At 38.0% G+C, this 22,930-nt stretch overlaps 1 protein-coding gene across 2 annotated transcripts in view; it reads right to left on the reverse strand.

Annotated features, from left to right (window-relative positions):
- Nucleotides 1–22,930, reverse strand: part of LOC106867947 (sodium-dependent multivitamin transporter) — a 176,953-nt gene that overhangs the window by 42,015 nt on the left and 112,008 nt on the right. For both annotated transcript variants that reach the window (XM_052974692.2, XM_052974693.2), the window contains one exon: nt 9,794–9,906. In XM_052974692.2, the coding sequence (XP_052830652.1) occupies nt 9,794–9,906 (113 nt within the window). The remainder of the gene's footprint in view (nt 1–9,793; nt 9,907–22,930) is intronic.

Raw genomic sequence — 22,930 nt, forward strand, 5'->3', positions numbered from 1 at the left:
AACGCCTTACAGTCATCCACAAACAAGTCTAGGCTACTGAATTGGCCTGGAGGCGGCGTCCAGTTGGATGGGCGGCGTCCCAGGTCCGAGAAGTAGTTCCGATTGTCGGGACGTTGTGTTGACGTATGGAAGAACGCGCACAGTTTGATGCGGCGCAGGAACTGGCTGACATCAGTGCGAGTCCCGAATTCGTCACAGTGGGGCGTGAGAGGCGTGAAGCGGAGGCCCCTACCAAGGAGCGAGCGCTCAGCGGCGGACAGGGGGAGATTGGGTGGTATAGTCACAACCGTGTGAGGAAGCAGGGTGGTAGGGTGAGTAGGGTCGGGAGGAGGAGGAGGTTTAGAGGTGGGGGGATGAGAAGGGGTGGGATGGGGTGGGGGTTGTTGTTGGAGGTGTTGGGAGGTGATGGCGTGGGGGTTTGGATGTCCAGGTGGGAAGAGTGTGAGTGTGTGGAATGGGCGTTGGAGGGGGGCGTGGAATCGGGAGGGGGAGCTGAAGGGGAGGGTATCAGGGGTGCGGGTGGGTGGGGGTTGAGGAGGCGGTGGAGTTTTTTATTTTTTGTGTGTGTGAGGAAATTGTGGAGTTGGTGATTGAGATTAAGGAGGAAGCGGAGGATAGGTTGGGTGAAGGGCAGAGGGAGGAGAGGAGGAGGTAAGCTTGGGAGAGTTGGTGGTCAACGGAGTGGAGGAGGGAACGGGTGGAACGGATGGTGGCACGGATGATGAGGCGGGAGGTGTGGGCAAGGGTGGGCTCGATGAAGGGGGAGGAATAGAGGGGAGCGTGGAATTTCAAGAGGAAGCCACGGGGTATGACGTGACGGTGGAGACAGCGGGTGAGAAAGTTGAGATGGCTCATGTGGCGGGTCTTTTTGAAAAGCAAGTAAGAGAGGTTTTTTGTGGGTTATATATATATATATATATATATATATATATCCCTATATATATATATATATATATATATATATATATATATATATATATATATATATATATATATGTAATCATCATCATCATCATTATTTAACATCTACCTTCCATGCTGGCATAGGTTGGATAGTCTGACGAGAGAGAGGCAGAAGAGAGAGAGAGAGAGAGAGAGAGAGAGAGAGAGAGAGAGAGAGTGAGAGAGAGAGAGAGATAGAGAGAGAGAGAGAGAGAGAGTGATCAAGAATGAGGGCAGAGACAGGTGTGCTGTTTTAAAGGAGATACATGGTTACCCAGCCAGAGGAAAGAGCAAGAGATAGAGAGAGAGTGGAAAACAGCAAGAGTGCAAGAGAGAGGAGGAGAGAGACGGTGACAAAGTGTCAGGGCATATCACATGCAACAGTGATCAGAACATAGATGGGATGGTAGAGTAAAGGAAGAGAGAAGAATAAGCAATCATCATATGAACTTTACATAGCTTTTTTGGAGCCTCAAACCTGAAGTGCAATATATTTGGGGAAAACAATTATATTTATGCATATATACAGGAAAGCATTACCAATGAGAAAACATGTATGTGGGAAATAAAATTAAGGAGCTCCTCCTCTCGTAATAAATAGTTGTAAAGAAGTTTTTTCTAAATGCTACCTACTGGAAAATTGGATATCTTCATTTGCTGGTTAGGCTTTTGGGGTCTATAAGGGTTGTTTTATCCTCTGGTTCAGGGGAGACAATCCGTCCTCATTAACGTTTTTATATGTTAAGACTTAAATCTCAATTTCTGAACATTTCCTCACATCTGCGACGTAGAAAGTTTAAATTTTTTGTCTTTGTATAGAGTCTGACGAGCTGTCCACAAGGCTTTGGCTTTGTGGATACAAAACCTTTGGTAACTCTATGTCCAAAATTTAAATTTTGTAGTAATAATTATTGCTTTATTCTTTAGATGTGGCAACATTTGGCATATTGTCCAGGTAAATCTAGCTGAAGAAGACTAAGCAAATTCACGATAGCAAACGTATTTGAAGAGTCCAAAACCTAGGTACTAGATTATCCGATTCTGGGCTGTCTATTTATCTAATGTTCTTCCTAGAGGTAAGATGAAATTTTTTATGTTCGCTACCCCCACATGTCTTTGCCAGTATATACACAGTGGAGCTTTACTATAGCGTCATAAATTTATCGACTGCCTTGTTGTACCACTACTCTATATTTATATGTGTGTGTGTATATATATATATATATATATACACAGACATACAAGCAGACATACACACATATCTATACATACATACACAAACACACAAGTACAAATATATATATATATATATATATATATATATACGTGTATGTATAAATATATATATATATATATTGTATGTACAAATATATATATATATATATATATATATATATATATACGTGTATGTATATATATATATATATATATATATATATATATATATATATATATATATATGTATATATGTATATATATAAATATATATATATATATATATATATATATATATATATATAGAATATATATATATATATATATATATATATATATATATATATATATATATATACATATATATATATATATATATATATATATATATATATATACACACATACAGAGACACACACACACATAGACGTATAAGTATAGACACACAAACATATATATATATATAGATATATGCACACACACTCACACACACGTGTATACTACATGCATTCATACACATACTGATATATATTCTTATATTTATACATGTATACACACCTACATATATACACACCTATATACAAATTTGTACATACATATATAAAGCTACCAAATCATACATACATAGGTACAGATTTGAGAGAAGTAGACAAATAGACATGTACAAATATTAAAGTATATATATATATGTGTGTACAAGATTGTCATTGTACTGAATAAAGACTAGTGCTAAATCTATCTTCTGTTTCCTTCCTCAATTATTATTATCTCAACTAACACTACGGAATTTCTGACATAGATCCAGAGATCCATAGGAAATATATTCCCACTGTGGATGACACCAGGTAGCCCAAACTGTGAATATGCTTTACTCAACACACTAATTGACAGATACCCATTAATCCCCAAAACTTACACACACGCGCACACACACACACACACACACACACACACACACACATACATACATACATACACATGTCAAAATAAAGAAAACTGATGTAATATCTGCTATTGATGTAATGGGCTTAAACTCAGCCACAGGTCCTAATAGATTCCCAGCAATCCTTCTAAAAGAATACAAATGAGCCCTAGCAAGACCACTGCAGATCCTCTTCCAAAGCTTCCTTGCCATTGTAGACTTCCCAAAATGTTAAAGGGGGGCATATTATGTCCTATCCATAAAGGCAGAAGTAGAGCCGATGCTAAAAATTATAGGCCTGTCTAACTTCACATTTTAGTAAAGAAATGGAACAAATTGTAAGGAGGAAGTTGATCACATTCCTAGACTTGCTTTATGACACCCAACATGGCTTCTGATCAGGAATAAGCTGCTTTACATAGTTTATGAAGCATTATGACTGTGTGCAACAACATATGACAACATATGACAGCATTATGACAACATATGAATTGCTCAAACAGGGATGTGATATATCTTGATTTTGCAAATGTCTTTGATAAGGTTGATCATGGGATAACATATCACAAAGTACATGGACTTGGCATAGTTGGAAAACTGGGAAAGTGGTTATATGACTTCTTAAAAGACAGAAAGCCAAGTTGTAGCAACCAGTGAAGCCCCTTCAAAAGAAGCATTAATTGTGAGTAGTGCACCACAGGGAACTGTCTTGGGCCACTGTTGTATGTGGTGGATCTCTCAAACTTACTGTCAGTCATACTGGCAGTCGCTCTCACCAGCTGTGCTGGTGATACAAAAGTAGTGCGACCAATCTAGGGCCCATTTGATGCTGAAGTAAACAACATGCAGTTAAAATGCAAGACAATTCTAATCCCTCCACTATCAGCCAGCTTGTGTCAACAGACTGCATAAAAGATATTTCATACCAGAAGGACCAGCAATCCCAAAAGCAAACTCAGTGCATGACCTGGAAATTGATATGAAAAGCGATATTTTGTTTCATGTGCATATTACTAAGATGGTGGAAGCATGTAGGTAAATAGCCGGATAGATTCTGAGAACTTTCAGTACTATGCTGGTCCTTTGGAGGACGTTAGCCCTACACTATTTGGACTACTAATCTCATCTATGGTCACACCATAGAATCAAACTAACTACAGAACTTGAAAAAATTCAAAAGTGCTATACCAAGGAGATTGCTTCACTGAGATAGTTGAGCTACTGGGAGAAGTTAAACAAAGGCAGGAAAGATATGCAATGATATACATACAGAAGATTCTGGAGGGTCTGGAACCAAACTTTGGCATTGAGTGTTATACCAACTCCCAAACAGGATGCCACAGCACAGTGCTAAAGGTCTCAATCATCCCGTATAGCCTGGGTTTCAAGGGGTCAGCAGCTCTTTAATCTCTTCAAAAACCATGAGGAATCTATTGGAATGGGGTAGATAATTTCAAGAACCTTGACCTTCTGCTGTACAAGGTCTCAACTGGGCCCATATTGCACTGAGAAATTCAAATAAGAGCAGCAATATCAAACTGACTCATACAGTGAAAGCCAACGACATAAGGATGGCCATTGAAAAGGCCATGAAAATGGTGGTATCTAGGATGGCAACAGCCTTTATGTTGGAATACATAACAATAAAGATATATGTGTATGTGTGTGTGTGTGTGTGTGTGTGTGTGTGTGTGTGTGTGTGTGTGTGTGTGTGTGTGTGTGTGTGTGTGTGTGTGTGTATGTGTTTGTGTTTGTGTTTATGTTTGCCACCACTTGCAAATTATAAATAAGTACCAGTATTGATTTGTTCAACTAAAAACCTTTGAGGTAGTGCCCAGAATATGGTGTATGTGTGTGTGTATATATATGTATGTATGTATATATATATATATATATATATATATATATATATATATATATATATATATATATATACATATATGCATGTATGCATGTATGTATGTATGTATCTCACCTGCGAACCCATGGAAAACAAACCTCATCCAGCTATTCTGATTATATGTCTGTGCACACGTTTGAATGTGGTGTGTGCCAGAGGGTTTGCAAATCCAATGGGGGTCTTAAAAGACATGTTAGGATCCACAATGAGCAGAACTTACTTGCAGGTATTGGTAGTGCAAATCGGAGGTGCAATCTATGTGGGTGTTTTTTCAAAACACTGTCTGGTTTAAAAAGCCACATCAGACGCCATGAAAGGGCTAAGGTGTAGGTGCAGGAGGTGGTCAAACTCTGTTTAAGGAGTGGACAACCACCATGCATGTATGTGTATGTAGATGATTATATATGTGTGTATATATGTATATATCTCTCTCTCTTTCTCTCTCTTTCTCTCACTATATATATATTTATATATATATATATATATATATATATATATATAAATATATATATATATATATATATATATATATATATATATATATATATATATATATATATATGCACGCCCTAATTGTGGCACCTGCCCCTACCTACTTGAAGGCTCTGAATTTACCTTCAAACGAGGAACAAAGTTTAAAATTAAAACCAATTTCTCTTGTTCCTCGAGTAACCTCATTTATGTCCTTACTTGCGCAGGTTGCCAAAACTTCTATATCGGACAGACGAGCCTCCCATTACGTAGAAGAGTAGCTGTCCATAAGGAACAAATAAACCTCCCTCAATACCGCCAAATTCCACTCAGTGGCCACATAGACTCTTGCGCCAGAAACAAAAACCCTAAATTCATTATATTCCCTTTCTATCAATGTAAAGACAGAATCTCCACACAAGAATGAATCAACAAGGAGAATCTTTTCATAGAGAAATTCCAACCATTTCTTAACACACACACCCCTCAGTGACCTTATTTCTCTATGAACAGACACAAACTTCCTGTTTGAAAAAAAGAGTTCATAACTCTAACTAAAAACACTTGTCTCCCCTTACACACACTTCCTGTTTTGACACCACATTTCCTGCTTAACACAAACTTTTAACCCTTTTTTTAAACCTAACAAAACTCTCAACTCTCATGCATCCTTATTTTTCCTATCAATTTATACATGAACTACTATTGAACTACAAAAGCTCAAAGACAATATAATGTATGGGTATATTTATTATTTTTTGATATATTATTGTTTTATATATTATTTTCTTCATTTTGTACTTTTTTGTACTTCTTTGTAAAAAAACATTTTCATTCTCCTTCTTCTTGATAATTTGCTTCATCGCAATGAAAACCGGTTAGAAAAAATATTTATTAAATTATGCTCCCAGTTCAGCATTCTGGCTTTTTGTCATTTTCCTATATATATATATATATATATATATATATATATATATATAATATTAGGGACAAAATCCAAAATTACAGGTAAAAAACTCAATTAAAATCAATTTATAAAAAATTAAAATTAAATTGAGCCTTATAGATAAAGTATATATATATATATAGTTTTAGGGAAAATAACCAATTTTCAAGAACTCATCGATGAAAATCCACTATCACATATAAAAAAATTAATAATTAAAAGCACAATAAATGAGTGATAGTGGATTTTCATCGATGAGTTCTTGAAAATTGGTTATTTTCCCTAAAACTATATATATATATATATATATATATATATATATATATTGCAAGATATCAATAATACTGTAAGAAGAGTCACTAATCTCTCCTTGTGGCTCAGCACCAGTTAAGTGACTGCATGGTTTAACGTCAAGAGTAGAAGCAGGGTAAGGTTCACCCAACTTCATATAGTCAATTTTTACCCGTCTATTTCGAAAAGGTTACTGACCAAAGTGCTTTCTTTTGCTAGGAGCCTTACTGGCATTACTGACAGGGATATAGAAATCATTATGCATGTCAGGAAGACAGTACTGTTTAACAAAGGTTCGGCATGGGTCAAGCAATCTGACCCCATGGGCTCTTTTGATGGAGCGATGGGAGCCTACGACAGTGCTGATGTGTGCAACCTTATCGGACTGTACATCCTGCATGCCCTTAGGAAAAAATTCCCTTCTGTCCTCTTTGGCTTCTACAGAGATGATGCCCTAGCCATCTCTAGGAGAGCAAGTGGCCACACACTAGATAGGCTTAGGAAGGACTTAATCAGCACACTTGGCTTTATGGGATTGAAGATCACTATAGAGACCAACCACACCACAGTGGACTTCTTAGATGTCACGCTGAACTTGGGCTCTGGTACCTACAGGCCCTACCACAAACCAAACGAGAAGCTAACATAGATCAACTCAGCCGCATGCCACCCACCTGTTGTGCTCAAGAACCTGGTAAAGGGTGTAAGTAAAAGGATTTTGAGCTTTTCCTCTAACCAAGAACCCTTCGACACAGCGGCCACATACAATTACGAGACTCTAGCCGCCAGCGGGCTCAAGGACTGCATCTTCTATATGCTAGAACCCAACACCCGCAGAAAGAAACACTGCAGAGATACAATTTGGTTTGCGCTCTCTTTCTCCCTTAATACTGTAACGCCCGTTAGTAGACTTCTCCTTAAACTAATAGACAGATACTTTACTAACTTCCATAGATACACCCCCATTGCCAACAGGCACAATGTTAGGGTCTCGTTTAGTTGTGCTCCTAGCATTAAGAGAATCTTAGTTACCGCTCCTAAGCAACAGAAAGAGGCAGGATCTACAACAGTTGCCCAGTAGAAGCCTGCTGCAAAACCAAAGAGGTCATTTATCAAACCAAAATGCGAGCGAACCCTGCCAATTCCACCAGCAGGAACCATAGCAGCCGTAGACATGAGGGCAGAGCCAACAACACAACCAGTAACACTGCCACCATAGCAGCAGTAACAGACCAAACTATATCGGCCGCAACACCAAGAGCAGCAGCAGCACCTCTAGCAGAGGCGTGAATAATGGTAGCCCTGTCGACAAGAACGGCACTCCATCACCGGGGAAGATAGCAATAATAACAAATATTATAACAACTTCGGCTGCAATGGTAACATCTACGGCGCCCTCTCCATATCCCGCAATAATATTACCAATGCCACCACCACCACCACCTTCACCAACACCAACCCCCACAGCCCCGACCCAAGCAACATCATCATCGATGACAGCACCAGCAACAACAACAGCAGTGGCAACACTGTCGACCCCAGCAACACCATTGTCGACGACAGCACCAATAGCAGCGGCAGCAACACACCAGCAACAGCAGCAACACACTAGCAACATCGGCAGGCTTAATAACACCAACACATGCACCACCAGCAACACACGCGAAGGCAGTAACACAACCGACACAACCACCACCTCCAGTGGCACCATCACCAACAGCCTCAGTTCCAGCACCACCAGAATTAACACCCACAGCAGCAGCAACAACAGCGACACCGACGGCAGCAACAACATCGACAACTACAACAGCAACAGTAGCAACAACAGTAACAACAACAGCAGCACCAACAACAGCAGTTGTAGTAGCAACAGCAACAGCAATTGTAGGCACGACACCGACTTCACGCATCCAAGGAAATATACTGGATACGCGGGAACTTCCTTTAAGAAATGTCATTTCAATCATAGATTCTCTGTCAGAGTCCTGGAAAAGGAGATATGTAACATCGCTGGCCAGCTATATCTGGCAATTGAAGGAAGATGGAATTCTATACACACAAACACACACACACACACACACACACACACACACACACACATTCCCACTAAAACAAACATAAAGTTGTACAGGAGCATTTAAATTCATCCATCATACCAAAGATAAAATTTCATATCTATATACATCTGTCTGTCTTTCTGTATATATATAATTATATGTGATAGGTAAGGAAATATCAAAGGATGTAATATAATAGGAACATACAATAAGTGCTCAGCCCAAACCTAGTGCCTAAACTCTAACATTAAGTACAAGGATAAGGGGTCTGTAGATATAAGAGTTGCATATAGGCAATGTTGTACTTGAGTTGATGTAAGTGTAATAGAATAAATTATGAACAGGCAATTGCAGAGCATCAAGTCATTTATAACATATTTATAGAGAAGAGAGGGAACCAAAAATAGCTAAACACAGCAGGAAACTAGGAAAATTCCTAGGATGAAAATTCATAGTGATTCAGCATAGATGGGTAAAATATCCAAGAAAATCATTCAGTAATGAGAATTCAAATGATCCTTTATGTTGATTTGACTTATATAGGTAAGTAAAATCCATGGAATCACTGGTGAAAAGCTCACAAGTGATGGATAGTGAAGTATAAAGAACTATCTATACACTTCTGATCTAAAAGAGAATGGCATTTTGCTGATTAGCAAAACTCAACCAGCAACACATTTTAAACACCAAAGCCCATTTAATACACTTGTTTTTCCTACTATAATCACACATAATGAGTGAAAATTCCCAGATCAAACAGTAAACCTTTTTTCAACTCTTCCTCTTCAAAATACTTCCACCTCTATTTTACTTGCAGACATCAACCTATGGATGTTCAAACTAACCATCAATAGGATTTAACCTGTTTGAAAGCACCTGTACATGTCATGTCTCCCCTCTGACAAACTAATAGAAAAAAATCTAATACATGTTTATATACTTGCTGGTTCTAAAGTAACATGCATTAAAATGTTAATTGCCCCAGCATGAGCTGAAACTAGATAAAATGAAATAAAATGAAAATGAAACAAAGCAAGAGCTGTACTGACCTGCAGATTTGGCTACTATTGTGGCTGTCCTATCAGAAATATGTTTTATATTAGGCTTCACGAAATCAATGAGAGTAATTGTAGAGAGACTGCTCAGTCCTGATGACAATGTACTGTAACAGAAAATAAAAATACTAGTATTTAACCTATTCTGTAAAGTAGAAAAATATTTAAATCATTCATTAGAACATGTTTGATTAGTCAGAATTTTAGGAGAAGATATACCTAATAATGAATGATCATTACTATTGGATTCAGAGAGAGAAAATTTAAAGAATAACTGCTTGAAATTCAAATTAAATAGAGCCACAAGATGAAACCATTGTAGATTTGAGTTACTTGCACAATAATATTTCTCACATTACTGATGTCTCCTGTTCAAGCTGCTATCCACAAATACTGAACGATTTCAACATTACAAAAATATTTATCTCTCTTCTGTATGTCATCATCATTTTTATGTCTACTCTTCCACATTGGTGTGATTTGGACAGGAACTTTTGTGACTATTTCATGTTTAAATGACCTTTCTGATATGCCCACAGTTTTAATTGATTCTTATGACATTCAGAGATATCCTAAAACCAGGATTCACCAAGTATATCTCTGTCTGTCCATCCATCCATCCACATACATACATACATACATACATACATACATACATACATACATACATACATACATTCAATAAAACAGTGGCCCACAATGTGTTTGCAGTGCCACTACTCATACTAAGTGAAGGCATATGGCACAGTGGTTAGAGAGTCAGGTTCACAATCATGAGGTAGTGAGTTCAATTCCTGGACTGGGCTGTGTGTTGCGTTCTTGAGCAAGATACTTTATTTCACATTGCTTCAGTTTGCTCATTTGTAGAAATGAGTTGTGACATCATTGTTACCAAACTGTATCACCCTTCTTTCTTGGATAACATCGGTGGTATGGAGAGGGGAGGCTGGTATGCATGGTTGACTGCTGGTCTTCCATAAACAACCTTGCCCAGACTTGTGCTTCAGAGGGGAACTTTCTAGGTGTAACCCATAGTCATTGATGATCAAAAGAGGTATTTACTCATACCAACATCTGGGCTGCTTGATTGGTTGCTTGATGAGAGCCAAGCTACTGATGTGAAAACCCGGAAGATACTAACAAGTGCACATAATTTCCACATCAACAGTGATGTAGACCGCCTCTATGTAATATGAAAACAAGGAGGCAGAAGCTTAACACTGATCCAGACTGCTTTTGAATGTCATATCAAATCCCTTCAGCAACATCTTTTAACCACCATGTGTCGAAGTTTATCTCTTGACCAAGTTTGCATACATGAGACTTGGAAAGCAGCTCCTTGAGCAGCATTCTTTGTCTGAAAGCCTTAAATACATGCCCAATGAACTTGCACAACTCTTCTGCAATGTATCATGAGATGAAAGGATGAGCATATATCAGTAGAACACCATGCATGGATATGTTACTAGAAAGCTCTGGGATAACATAGATAATCAAAGCAGTCTATCATGGACCAACAACCAGATTACTCCCACTTTGAAGGGTATATGTTTGCAATCCAGAAACAGGAAATATCAACCAAACACCTGATGAACAAACAGGACAGAGATGCAGGAAAGCAGCAAAATGTGACAACAGATGCAAATTTTGTGGAGTTAACACCGAAGACATCACCTACTTCATAAGCAGTTGTCCAAAAGTGTGAACACAATATAATCTACCAATGAAATATGATGTTGTAGCTACAACACTGTATAATGAGATCTATTGGAAGGATAACCCTGAGACCAAAGAAATAAGAACCTACAGTATGGTAGAAGCTATAGCCACTCATAATAAGAAAGAGTACTGGTGAAATGTCCCAGTGAAAACCTCAATAGAATGTAAACATAACAGACCTGACATAGTGATTTGGGACAAAGCTGAAAAACTGCACAGTAGTTGAAATCAGCTGCCCAGCAGATATTAACATAAGGTTAAATATCAGTAAAAATGAAAATACTGAATTATTGAGAAATTTACAGTCACTCTACCCAGATTATAAGTTCAGATTTATACCTGTAATTATTGATGTACTAAGATTTGTAAAACACTGCCCAAGTGCCAATCATTAGAAATCATTCTTCTCAAAACCAGAAAGGAGAAAGCTAATTCAAAAACTACAGATTCAAGCTATCATTGGAACTGTATATATACTCTAAGTACATATCCAGTATATATGTGCTTACACACATATATATGTATGTGTGGGTATATAGGGTATATCTATATATATATATATATATATGAATATAAATACAGTGTACATTTAAACACAAAAGAGGTATATAGGGTATATATATATATATATATATATATATATATATATATATATTGATAGAAAGGACAACAAAAGAAAGAAAGAGACCTCGATATTATGTAAATAGAGGAATTTATCTGTAAAAATATGTGACACTTAGTCGGTAGCCATGATAAAACTCCGAGTTTCGGATGCTGGGGTGGGAACTCACGCCAACAATCAGTTGAGGGCTCTGCCTCACAGAAGAATTCAATATGGATGCCTACTACATCAATTACTCTATGAAAAACATACTGATACCATCAAGGGAACTATACTCTAAGAAACTTTTGGAGAAAATTACAGACCTCATTAAGCAGACAGGAATTTTCAATGCCTGGATAACTGAAGAGATGGTGGCATGGGTTCCCATCCCGGCATCCGAAACTCGGAGCTATATCATGGCTACCGAATAAGTGTCACATATTTTTACAGATATATATATATATATATATATATATATATATATATACGCTAGCTACTTGTTAAATTTTTGTTAAAGAATTCATCCTATTATTGAATTTTTATATATATATATATATATATATACGCTAGCTACTTGTTAAATTTTTGTTAAAGAATTCATCCTATTATTGAATTTATATATATATATATATATATTATCAATCAGTTTCATTTCTGTATTTCTTGTCCATAGAGAAAGAGCCGGACTCTAACATAGATTCAAGGCTCCTTCATTGGAACTTTTATCAACATCATCTAGGTATTTGTGCATATGTGTGTGTCTGTGCAGTATTTGGTGTTAGTGTATGCGCAGATTTGTATGTTTGTTTTATGGATGCGTTTTTATGTCTAGATGCATGCATATGTATTTATGTGCTAAATTTTTGGAAAGTTTTACATATCTTTACAGTTCCATTGATGGCTTGAATCTGTAGTCTTCTAATCAGCCTTTTTCTTTCAGGTTTTGAGAACCGTAATTTTTCCAGGTTTTTGTTGAGGCAGTTTGTTACATATCCCAATGCTCCAACAATCACGGGTATGAATCTGAACTTGTAGTCTGGGTGGAGTATCTGCAAATTTCTCAGTAGCTCGGCGTAGTTGTTCTCTTTTTCTCTAATCTTTAGTGGGATGTTGACATCCGCAGGACAGCTGATTTCTACTACTGTACAGAGTTTCTCTTCTCTGTCCCAGATTATATCCGGTCTATTATGTCTGCACTTTATTGAGGTTTTTATTGAGATATTCCACCAATACTCTTTCATATTGTGAGTGGTAATGGCCTCTACCTCATTATGGGTTTTCATCTCCTTAGCCCCGGGGTTATCCTGTCGGCGGATTTCATTATACAGTGTCTTGGCCACAACATCATGTCTCATAGGTAGGTAATACCGTGATGACATTTTTGGACAGCTGCTAATGGTGTGGGTGATATTTTCGATACTGATTCCACAGAGTCTGCATCGATTATTACATTGTGGCGCTTTGCCCGCCTCTCTGTCCCGTTTGTTTATTAGGAATTTGGTTGCTATTTCTTGTTCTTGAATAGCAAAGGCATACCCTTCAAAGTGAGAGTTGGTGACCCGATTGTTTGTCCACGATAGACTGCTCTGGTTGTCAATGTTGTTATCACCCTGGAGCTTTCTGTTAACGTATCCATGCATGGTCTTCTGCTGGAATGCATTCATCCTCTCCTCTGATGTTATGTTACGGTAGAGTCTTGCAATTTCTTTGGGTAAGAGTTCAGGGTTGTCGAATAGGGAATGCTTGTCAAGTAGTTGCCTTCCCAATCTCATGATGGTATTTACCTCATGTCTGCAGACTTCATCAAGGGATGCACTTCGACACTTGGTGGTTATGAGATGATGTCGGAGAGATATGACACGGCATTCAAAGGCAGTCTGAATTGATGTTAGGCCCCTCCCTCCTTTATTTCGTTGTATGTATGTATGTATTGTTGTATTTTGGGATACTTATTTTTTTCTTGCCAAATAAACACATGCAATATGTATTCGTTCTTCACTTATACATTTCTGTTCTTATTCTAACTGAATAAGAGGTCACATATGTGTGACGAAGGATTTCCGGACAATGGACATGAGTTAGAATAAGAACCGTAATAAACAAGTGAAGAACGAATATATAGTGTGTGTTTATTTGGCAAAAAGAAAAATGACCATCCCAAAATACAATATCTATTTCAACACATGGTTTCACATCAGGAATCTCGCAACACAAATTCATAAACGTATATATATATAAACACACATATATACATACATACACAAATATATATATATATATATATATATATATATATATATATATATATATATATATATATATATATATACATACATACATATATATGAGACTGAACCCGAAACCATGAAGCTGGGAAGCAAGCTTCTTACCACACACCCACACCAGCACCTACATGTATGTATGCACCTCCACCATCTATTTCCTTCAAAAAATCCACAAACCAGACAACCCAGGCCACCCCATAATTTCAGTCTGTAACTGCCTCACAGAACTCATTTCCAAATACCTCGACCTCATTCTTTTCCTCTTAGTCACTGCCCTCCTATCTCATATACATGACACCAGCTATGCACTTCACCTCTTCAATTCCTTTCCGTTCCCTCCCGGTCCTTCACGTCTGCTTTTCACCATGGACATAAAATCCTTGTAGATTTAATTCCCACAACGACAGCCTCTTAGCCCTCTAATACTTCCTCAACATTCACCTGGACCCCATACCCAGCACCTCCACACTTCTCCACCTATCAGAACTCATCCTCACCCTCAATTGATTTATGTTCGCGGGAGAGATTTACCAGCATTTATCTGGCTTCGCCATGGGAACAAGAAAATGCCCCAACTTTGCCAACTTATTTGTCGGTTACGTTGAGTCCCAAATCTTCTCACAGTTCTCCGGACCAACCCCAGAACTATACAGTCGCTATATAGACAACTGCATTGGCGCTACCTCTCTCTCTAGTGAACAGCTCTCCCACTTCATCTCTTTCATTTCTAACTTCCACCCTTTTCTATTATCTGATAATTCCGTAAATTTCTTCGACCATTCTCTCTCCATTGATTTCCTCACCCACTCTCTCACCAGCTCCGCCTTCTTTAAACCCACGGACTCCCACCTCTACCTCAACTTTTCCTCTTCCCACCCTTCCCACACCAAACGGACCATCCCTATTCCCAGTTCCTCCCCCTCTAACGCTTGTACAGCCGGGACCAGGATTTCAAGACTCAGTCCCAATACCTGGCTCTGTTGTTCACACATTGTGGATACCTACCTACCCTTGGCCAACATGCCCTTAACCGCGTGCGTCAAATCGATCGCAGCACTGCCCTCTCTCTCTCTCAGTCCCACAACCACATCCCCTTTCCCCTCCTTTTCGACCCCTCCACACTACCTCTTCGTCGGAAGATCATACAGGCCTTCCGTTGTCTCCAACTAGATCCCACCACCCTCCCTATTTTCCCCAGCTCCCTCTCCTCCTCCATTCCCACCCAACCCGGATCTTTCCCTTGTTCCAGACCCCGATGTCACACTTGTTCATTCATCATCAACACCACCTCCATCAGTCAATCTAACCAGCACACCCTCTACATTCAGAATTCCTGCACTTCTTCAAACCTTATTTACTGTATCAGGTGCACCCTCTGCAACCACATTTATGTTGGTTAGACGGGCCGGCGGCTAACCAACCGGTTCGCGGAACACCTACGAGACGTTCGTCTACATAGGAACAACCTTGTTGCTTATCATTTTTGCTTAGCAGGCCACTCCACCTCACACCTCACTGTCTTTGGCCTTGCTCTACTCAGTGGATCCACCAACACTAGACTTCACCTTGAACAGCGCTACATTTTCACCCTACAAATTTAAACTCCTATCAAACTCAACACCACACCCTCCTTTCAGTGACATTCTCCACACACCTTTTTTAAAAATACATTCTTTATATTTATATATTTTATTTCATTTGTTTCAATTGTTTTATTTATCTATTTATTTATTTATTTTACTTTAATTTGTTTATTATATTCTTTTATTTTTGATTTTTTAAATTTTAATTTCTGTATTATCTATTTCTAATTTTTGCCTTATTTATCTATTTATTTATTATTTACTTTTTAATTGGTTTTTCATCTGTTTGTTTTATTTGTAATTTTATTTTTAGTTCTGTTTATCCCCGAATCTGAAACCGCCTTTTGCTGTGTTTAGACGTGAATTTTTGCTCCGGTAAAATCTTGTTGAAATATTGCTGATTGTTATTGTTTAGAACTTTTTGTTTTGTATTTTTTTAAACACTTTTGCTTTCTGCTTTGTAGCAAATTTGTTTTTTTCCTTCCCCCTTGTTTCAATGGGGAAACCTATCTGAAAATGAATTTATCACCCATTTCCTCGGAGGAAGAACTGACTTATGGGAAAATGTTGGAAGACTTATTTACAGGAATATGGAACAAGTTGAAAGAGAAAATATGCCTGAGAAACAGACGGAAGAAATGAATGTGCAGGTAGAAGAAAAATGTGCCTGTTGTACAGGAGAAAGGAAATAATGTGCCTGGTGTGCAGGCGGAACTTAGTCGAACGATAAACACAGGGATTTTGCATTCGCTGCAACAAGAACAAAAGAGGATATAAAAATTGATAAAAATGAATTAGAGAAATACAAAGGACTTTTACAAAAGGAGGAACATGATATTAAATTGGTCCTTCACATCACTCAAAGGAAGACTATTATTTACAAAACCTTCCATGTGAAAAATAAGAAAATCGATTTCATGAATAGAGAGGCAATTGAGAAATGTTTAAAACCTATCTGACGAGAAACAACATATATCGCCAGGGGCAGACATTTTGGAACTGTGAAAGTTCGTTTTCCTAGTGAAGAGAAAGCTAGGCAACATTCCATAGCCACACTAAAATCTACAGAGATGGTTCTGCTGCCGACTTACCGCGGAAGACGCACTTCCAAGGTAAGGGTAGCGAAGATACTGCCAGAAATAGATGTGTCCTGGCTAGTGGCCGCCATAATAATGGGTCTGGAGGATAAAATTACTATCCTCCAGGCCACTAAATATCATCATCAAAACTGGGTTGGCCAGGCCCTTGAATTAATAATTCAAGCCACGACAATTCCATCTCAATTGGAGGAGGACGTGAACCTGAAGGTACTTGTAGAAGGACGTAAGCCCCGATGCTACAAATGCGGCGAAAAAGGCCACATTTTGGATGAATGTGAAAAAGGGAAAAAAAAGAAGAAAAAACAACCACACCGCCAGAGACGACAACCGCGGCGCCCCCATCAGTCGAGGAACAGCCAGCACCGCGGGAGGTGACAGAGAACGAAGAATGGGTCACGATAGGCCCACGGAAAAGAAGAAAGAGAAAAAACCCCGCCCTCGTCTGATACACCAAGCTCACACGAGCCCAAGACACTTGTAATCACACACACACCTACACACGCACCCACAAACACACATGCACCTACAAACACACATACACCCACAAACACATACGCATCCACAAGTACAAACACACACCGAAGCACACACGCACCTACAAACACACACGCATACGCATCCACAAGCACACAGGCACCTGCAAACACACACTCCCCACCAATCACCAAAGAAAAGATTTAAAATATAACAGCGATAAACTCCAAAAAAGCCATATTAAAAGAAAAAATTGAACAGGTGAAATTGGCAAAAAATATATAACTGCTGAACATATACTAGTCCCTCCCCATATTGAATTTTACACTATAGACAATGTGTAGTACAATGAAATAAAAGAATTATTTGCGGAGGACGTGTGGCTTTTGCAAATGAACTTTTCGAATCACCTATATAGACAATTTTTAAAAACAACCCCACAAACTACAGCACCTGAAGACAGGAAAGAGGCGGGTTTAACATCTTTCCTCCTCCAAAAACAGTAAGTAAATTATGTTCTTGATCAAATTAGGTTGTATAAATGTACGCGGCTTGGCTGTCTATGCTCCCTGTGAAGTTGGACAGTCGGACTACTTCAGAAGCCTAGAGAATTTTCTAGGAACGTCGCACACTTTAGCATTGTTAAGTGACTTTAACACAATCTGCGATGCACGCGTAGATTGTGTTGGCTCAAACCCGGATACCAGGGGAAACCCTTGCCTCAGCAGTCTGCTAAGTCGTTTTCAGCTGGCAGACCGATTCATACTGGACCACTCAGACGCTCCATTGTGTACACGGGCAAAAAACGATGGGTCGTTCAGATCTTATTTAGACAGGATTATTGTAAGAAGGATAAGAAAATAGTTAGTTGTCCACAACACCACAGTGTCAACTTCAGTGATCACTGGTTTACTGACCTTTTTTAGAAGACGACATCGGGTAGTTCTGGGTACAGTTGTTTTACCAATGCGTTTGACAAGTTCTTCACTTGTAAGACCTGGCTTCTTTGCAACTTTACAGTTAATTCGTGACAGAGAACGTTGAGAAACAGCCCTCCACTGATCCATGTTGACTCTCTCTGCTTGGATAAGATAATTCAAAAGAGATCTTTTTTCACGAATTACTTTGCCAAGTAGCTAGCTACATTAGATACATTTCCTAATCAGTGGTAAAATGGTTCTATAAGTTCTATATGAACAACAGTTGTCAAAGCAAGCAAAAATTATAAACAGTACCGAACTCAAATTATTTTTTTTTATATTCTGATTTTATTTTCCTAATTTATGAATGATGTACTAATATTTAGTATTTGTTCGTGCAAAACATGGAATTACACAGAATATGGGATTTGACTATACAAGTGTAAAAGAATAAACATTTTCAAAGGACTTTGAACTTTAAACTCTTTTTTTATTTTTCAGGGATAACCGCACCCTCCCCTCTTTCCTTACCTTTCCCATCCTACTTCCTAAAATTGACATCTTGAAAGCTTACCAGCCCTTGTGAGAAACTGCGTTTATTTACAAATATGTCGACAGGTATACAATGGGAAAGGAAAGAGAAGAAAAGAAGAAAAGAAAAATGCTTTGTAATGAAATTTCAATAGGTTGATCACAACAAATTGAAAAACCTTTCTCTCTATATATATATGTGTGTGTGTGTGTGTGTGTGTGTGTGTGTGTGTGTGTGTGTGTGTGTGTGTGTGTGTGTGTGTGTGTCTGTCTGTCTGTCTATCTAGCTAGCTATCTGTCTATCTGTCTGTTTGCCTATCTATCTATACTTCCCCATCCTTTATTTTTTCCTCTTTCTTGATTGTCCTGAAACCTCCCTCTCTCTCTCTCTCGCTCTCTCTCTCTCTCTCGCTCTCTCTCTCTCTCTATATATATATATATATATATATATATATATATATTTTCTCCCCTCTCCCTCTTTTCTTTCTTCCTCTCATTCCCCCTTTTTCCAAAAAGAAGAGAAACTGTGCACAATTGTAGAAATTAGCTGCCCAGCAGATGTTAACATAAAGCTGAAGATCAGTGAAAAAGAGAACGCCTATGCTGAAATATTGAGAAATCTACAGCTACTCTATCCAGATTACAAGTTCAGGTTTATACCTGTAATTATTAGGGGCTCAGGGATATGTAACACACTGCCTAAATACCAATCTTCAGAAGCTAGGCTTCTCAAAACCAAAAAGGAGAAAGCTAATTCAAAGACTACAGATCCAATCCATCACTGGAACTGTAAAAATCTGTAAAACTTTCCAGAAGTTTATCATTTAAATATATATGAGCTTGTCTAAATATGCAACTATATGCATGAGAATACATACATAAAACGCACAAATCTGCACATACATACATACATACATACATACATACATACATACCCTGTTGTTGATTTTGAAATTCCAATGAAGGAGACTTGTATCTAGGTTAGAAACCAGTTCTTTCCCTATTGGCATGAAATCTTGAAAGAAATTGAATAATGACATATAAAAATATGTGTATATATGTGGCTGTGTATATTAATAAACTAATACAGACAGGTGTACATACAAACACAGCCTCGTATAAACAGACACAAGAAAATCATGCAGCAAATTATGTCAATTCATAAATGGCACGTATGCATATATAAATATAATTAAATACCATATTAAAAAATATAGATATATCATCATTATCATTTCACCTCCATGTTTCATGCTGGCAAACGTTGGATGGTTCGACAGGGTCTGATATGTCTAATGACTACATCATGCTCTAATGTCCACTTTGGCATGGTTTCTACAGCTGGACACCCTTCCTAATGCCAGCCACTTTACAACAAAGACTGGATGCTTTTTTAGTGTCACTTGCACAACTGAGGTCACAGAACAAACAACGGGATTACTATGAGAATTGGGGGACAGAATAGGTTCTTGTAGAGGGGTCTGTTTGGCTACTCATATCTAATAGGTGGAGAGGAGAGAGAATGAGAATGAGAAAAATCATCAGTAAGATCTGCAAGAGATAAATAATGGCAATGAGATGCCCAGGTGGCTCCATAAGGAACAAAAAGCACAAGGTGTGTAGAAGTGGATGATTTTCAGGATTCTATAGAAAGGAGATGGAGAGATGGGGAAGAAAGGTTGAACGATGGATGGACAAAGAACCATGAGTTGGGGAAGATAAAAGGATGTAGAAGAGAGTGGTGGCTGGCAAGTGGCAAGAATAGTAAAAATGATACAGTTGTCAGGGGGAAGACAAGATAGAGGGAGGCAAGAGATGATAAGTTGAGAAGCCTGCGGGAACCAGGAGGATTGGGAGAGGTAGAAATAACGCATGGGAGGGTAGGATGTGTTACTGTAATGTGGAGGCCATGAAACATAGCACTTCCAGAACTGTTTCACTGAGAAGGATGTGTCTTTTTGAGAACCTTATATTGCCAGAAATCCTGGTCTTTTGTCATCTCCTCCATCAATCTCAGTGTCTTAAGGTCAGCCTTTACTATTTCATCCCATGTCTTCCTGGGTCTCCCTCCTCAGCAAGTTCCAGCCACATTAAGCGATCAGCACTTCCTTATACAGCTATCCTCATTCATACACATCACATGTCCTTACCAGCACGTTCAAAGTCTTTTGTTTGAAATTTAAAGATATGTGTTGAATTTACTGACACTTCTGTCAATATCAACCTGAGCAAAATAGTTGGTATCACTACTGGTAGTGAAAAGTCTGATTCCTCTTATGCCCAGTTTTTCACTCTGCAACTTTGAACTAATTTTTTCATGCATACTCAAAATATGAGGTTAAAAGAAAGAAGAAATATAAGATATACAGTAAAACATACAAAATACAACTATATTTTCATAAGAAATGCAATAGTGTATGTTTTTATATTCATAAAATATATAGGAAGGGACTTAACTAGAGAAATAAATCTTAGTGTTAGAGCTTGGTTAAACCAATAATATAATCCTAAACCTCTAATTATATTAGTATTGATGTTCTGATCATGACTACTACTTATTCTTTGAAAGAGAGGAGATAAACTTTTATCGCCATTTTTACTGTATTTTGAGAAGAAAAATTAACTTAAGTTGCGATAGTTCATAATAATACCATGTTTGGAATTTAACAAATGACTTTGGTTGGCTTTGATAATCTCCAGAATCTCAAATATACATAACTGGAAGGTATTTTTGCCATTATGATATGAATTTTCAGATTTAAAGGTGTCATTCTAAATCATAAGGAATACTTCTAGCTTTCAAATTGAAGATATATTCAGCTGCTCTCCGACTTGCGTAAATCAGACAATCTGTTGACTGAATTATATATCAAGCTACAGCTTTATTAAGTTTGTTCAGTGTTGCCTCTCTTAGGTACATTTCATTGACAAGAGTAAAAAAACTCGAAACGTCGATGTCTGAGATTCCTAACAGATGGTTACACTGAACGAACTAGGTGATTTCACACCGTTTTACCATAAGAGAAATTTTTCTCCATGGTAACTGTAGTGTATTTACCTTTTAGCAGCTGAAATATGTGACAAACATATTTCAACTAGCCTAAATTCTGCTCATACCTAAACACTGCTGTGCGCCAATGCTTCATTATTTACCTTGATTGGGCGAATCAGTCGACATGTGCAAATCAGTCGACATGTTGACTGAACTATGTATAAAGCTTTATTAAGTTCGTTCAGAGGTGCATCTCGTCGCTACATCGTTTGCTGCTGAAAGCTTTGCTAGTGTGAGTCTGATTTTTCTGATGATAATTTTTGTTAATTATTATACTGTTTGTTGTTCTGTGGATTCCTGTGTGAATCAAACTTTTGTTGTCGTTTCGACGGTGTTTTCGCCTTACGGGGCGGAAAATTGTTGTTAATTAATTTTTGTGAACTTTGCCCGGTACAGGGTGAAATATTTTTCTACTTTTGTCATTCGTGACAGGTATTTTTATGCTTACGTTGTTGTCTGTAAAGACAATATTGGGTCAAAAAAAAAAAAAAGAAATTTGATTTAAAATCAAATAAGGATTTCCCCTCAATGCAAGGAAATATTGAAACAAATCAAAGTGAAAAACCGAGTTTTTCAGTAGTCGTTGGAGGCATCTTTATAGATATGAACGTTACAAAGGAACAACTGTTCAAGTTCAGAAATCTAATAAAGAAGACAGGAAGTGACACTAGAGTCTTGCCACCACCAGAGACTATGCAAAGCCTGGCATCTAAAATGGTGGTCTATAAAATTTACAGCAAAAAGGAAAAGAAAATAATGCCTACAAAAAATGAAACAGTGGAAAAGTGTCTGGCGCCCATATGGGACAAAATTGTGTACATAGGAAAAGGAGTGAGAAGCGCATTTTAAAGATGCCGAAACGG

This window comes from Octopus bimaculoides, chromosome 19 (assembly GCF_046866305.1).
Source record: "Octopus bimaculoides isolate indiv1 chromosome 19, ASM4686630v1, whole genome shotgun sequence".
In the NCBI taxonomy this organism is placed as follows: Eukaryota; Metazoa; Mollusca; class Cephalopoda; order Octopoda; family Octopodidae; genus Octopus; species Octopus bimaculoides.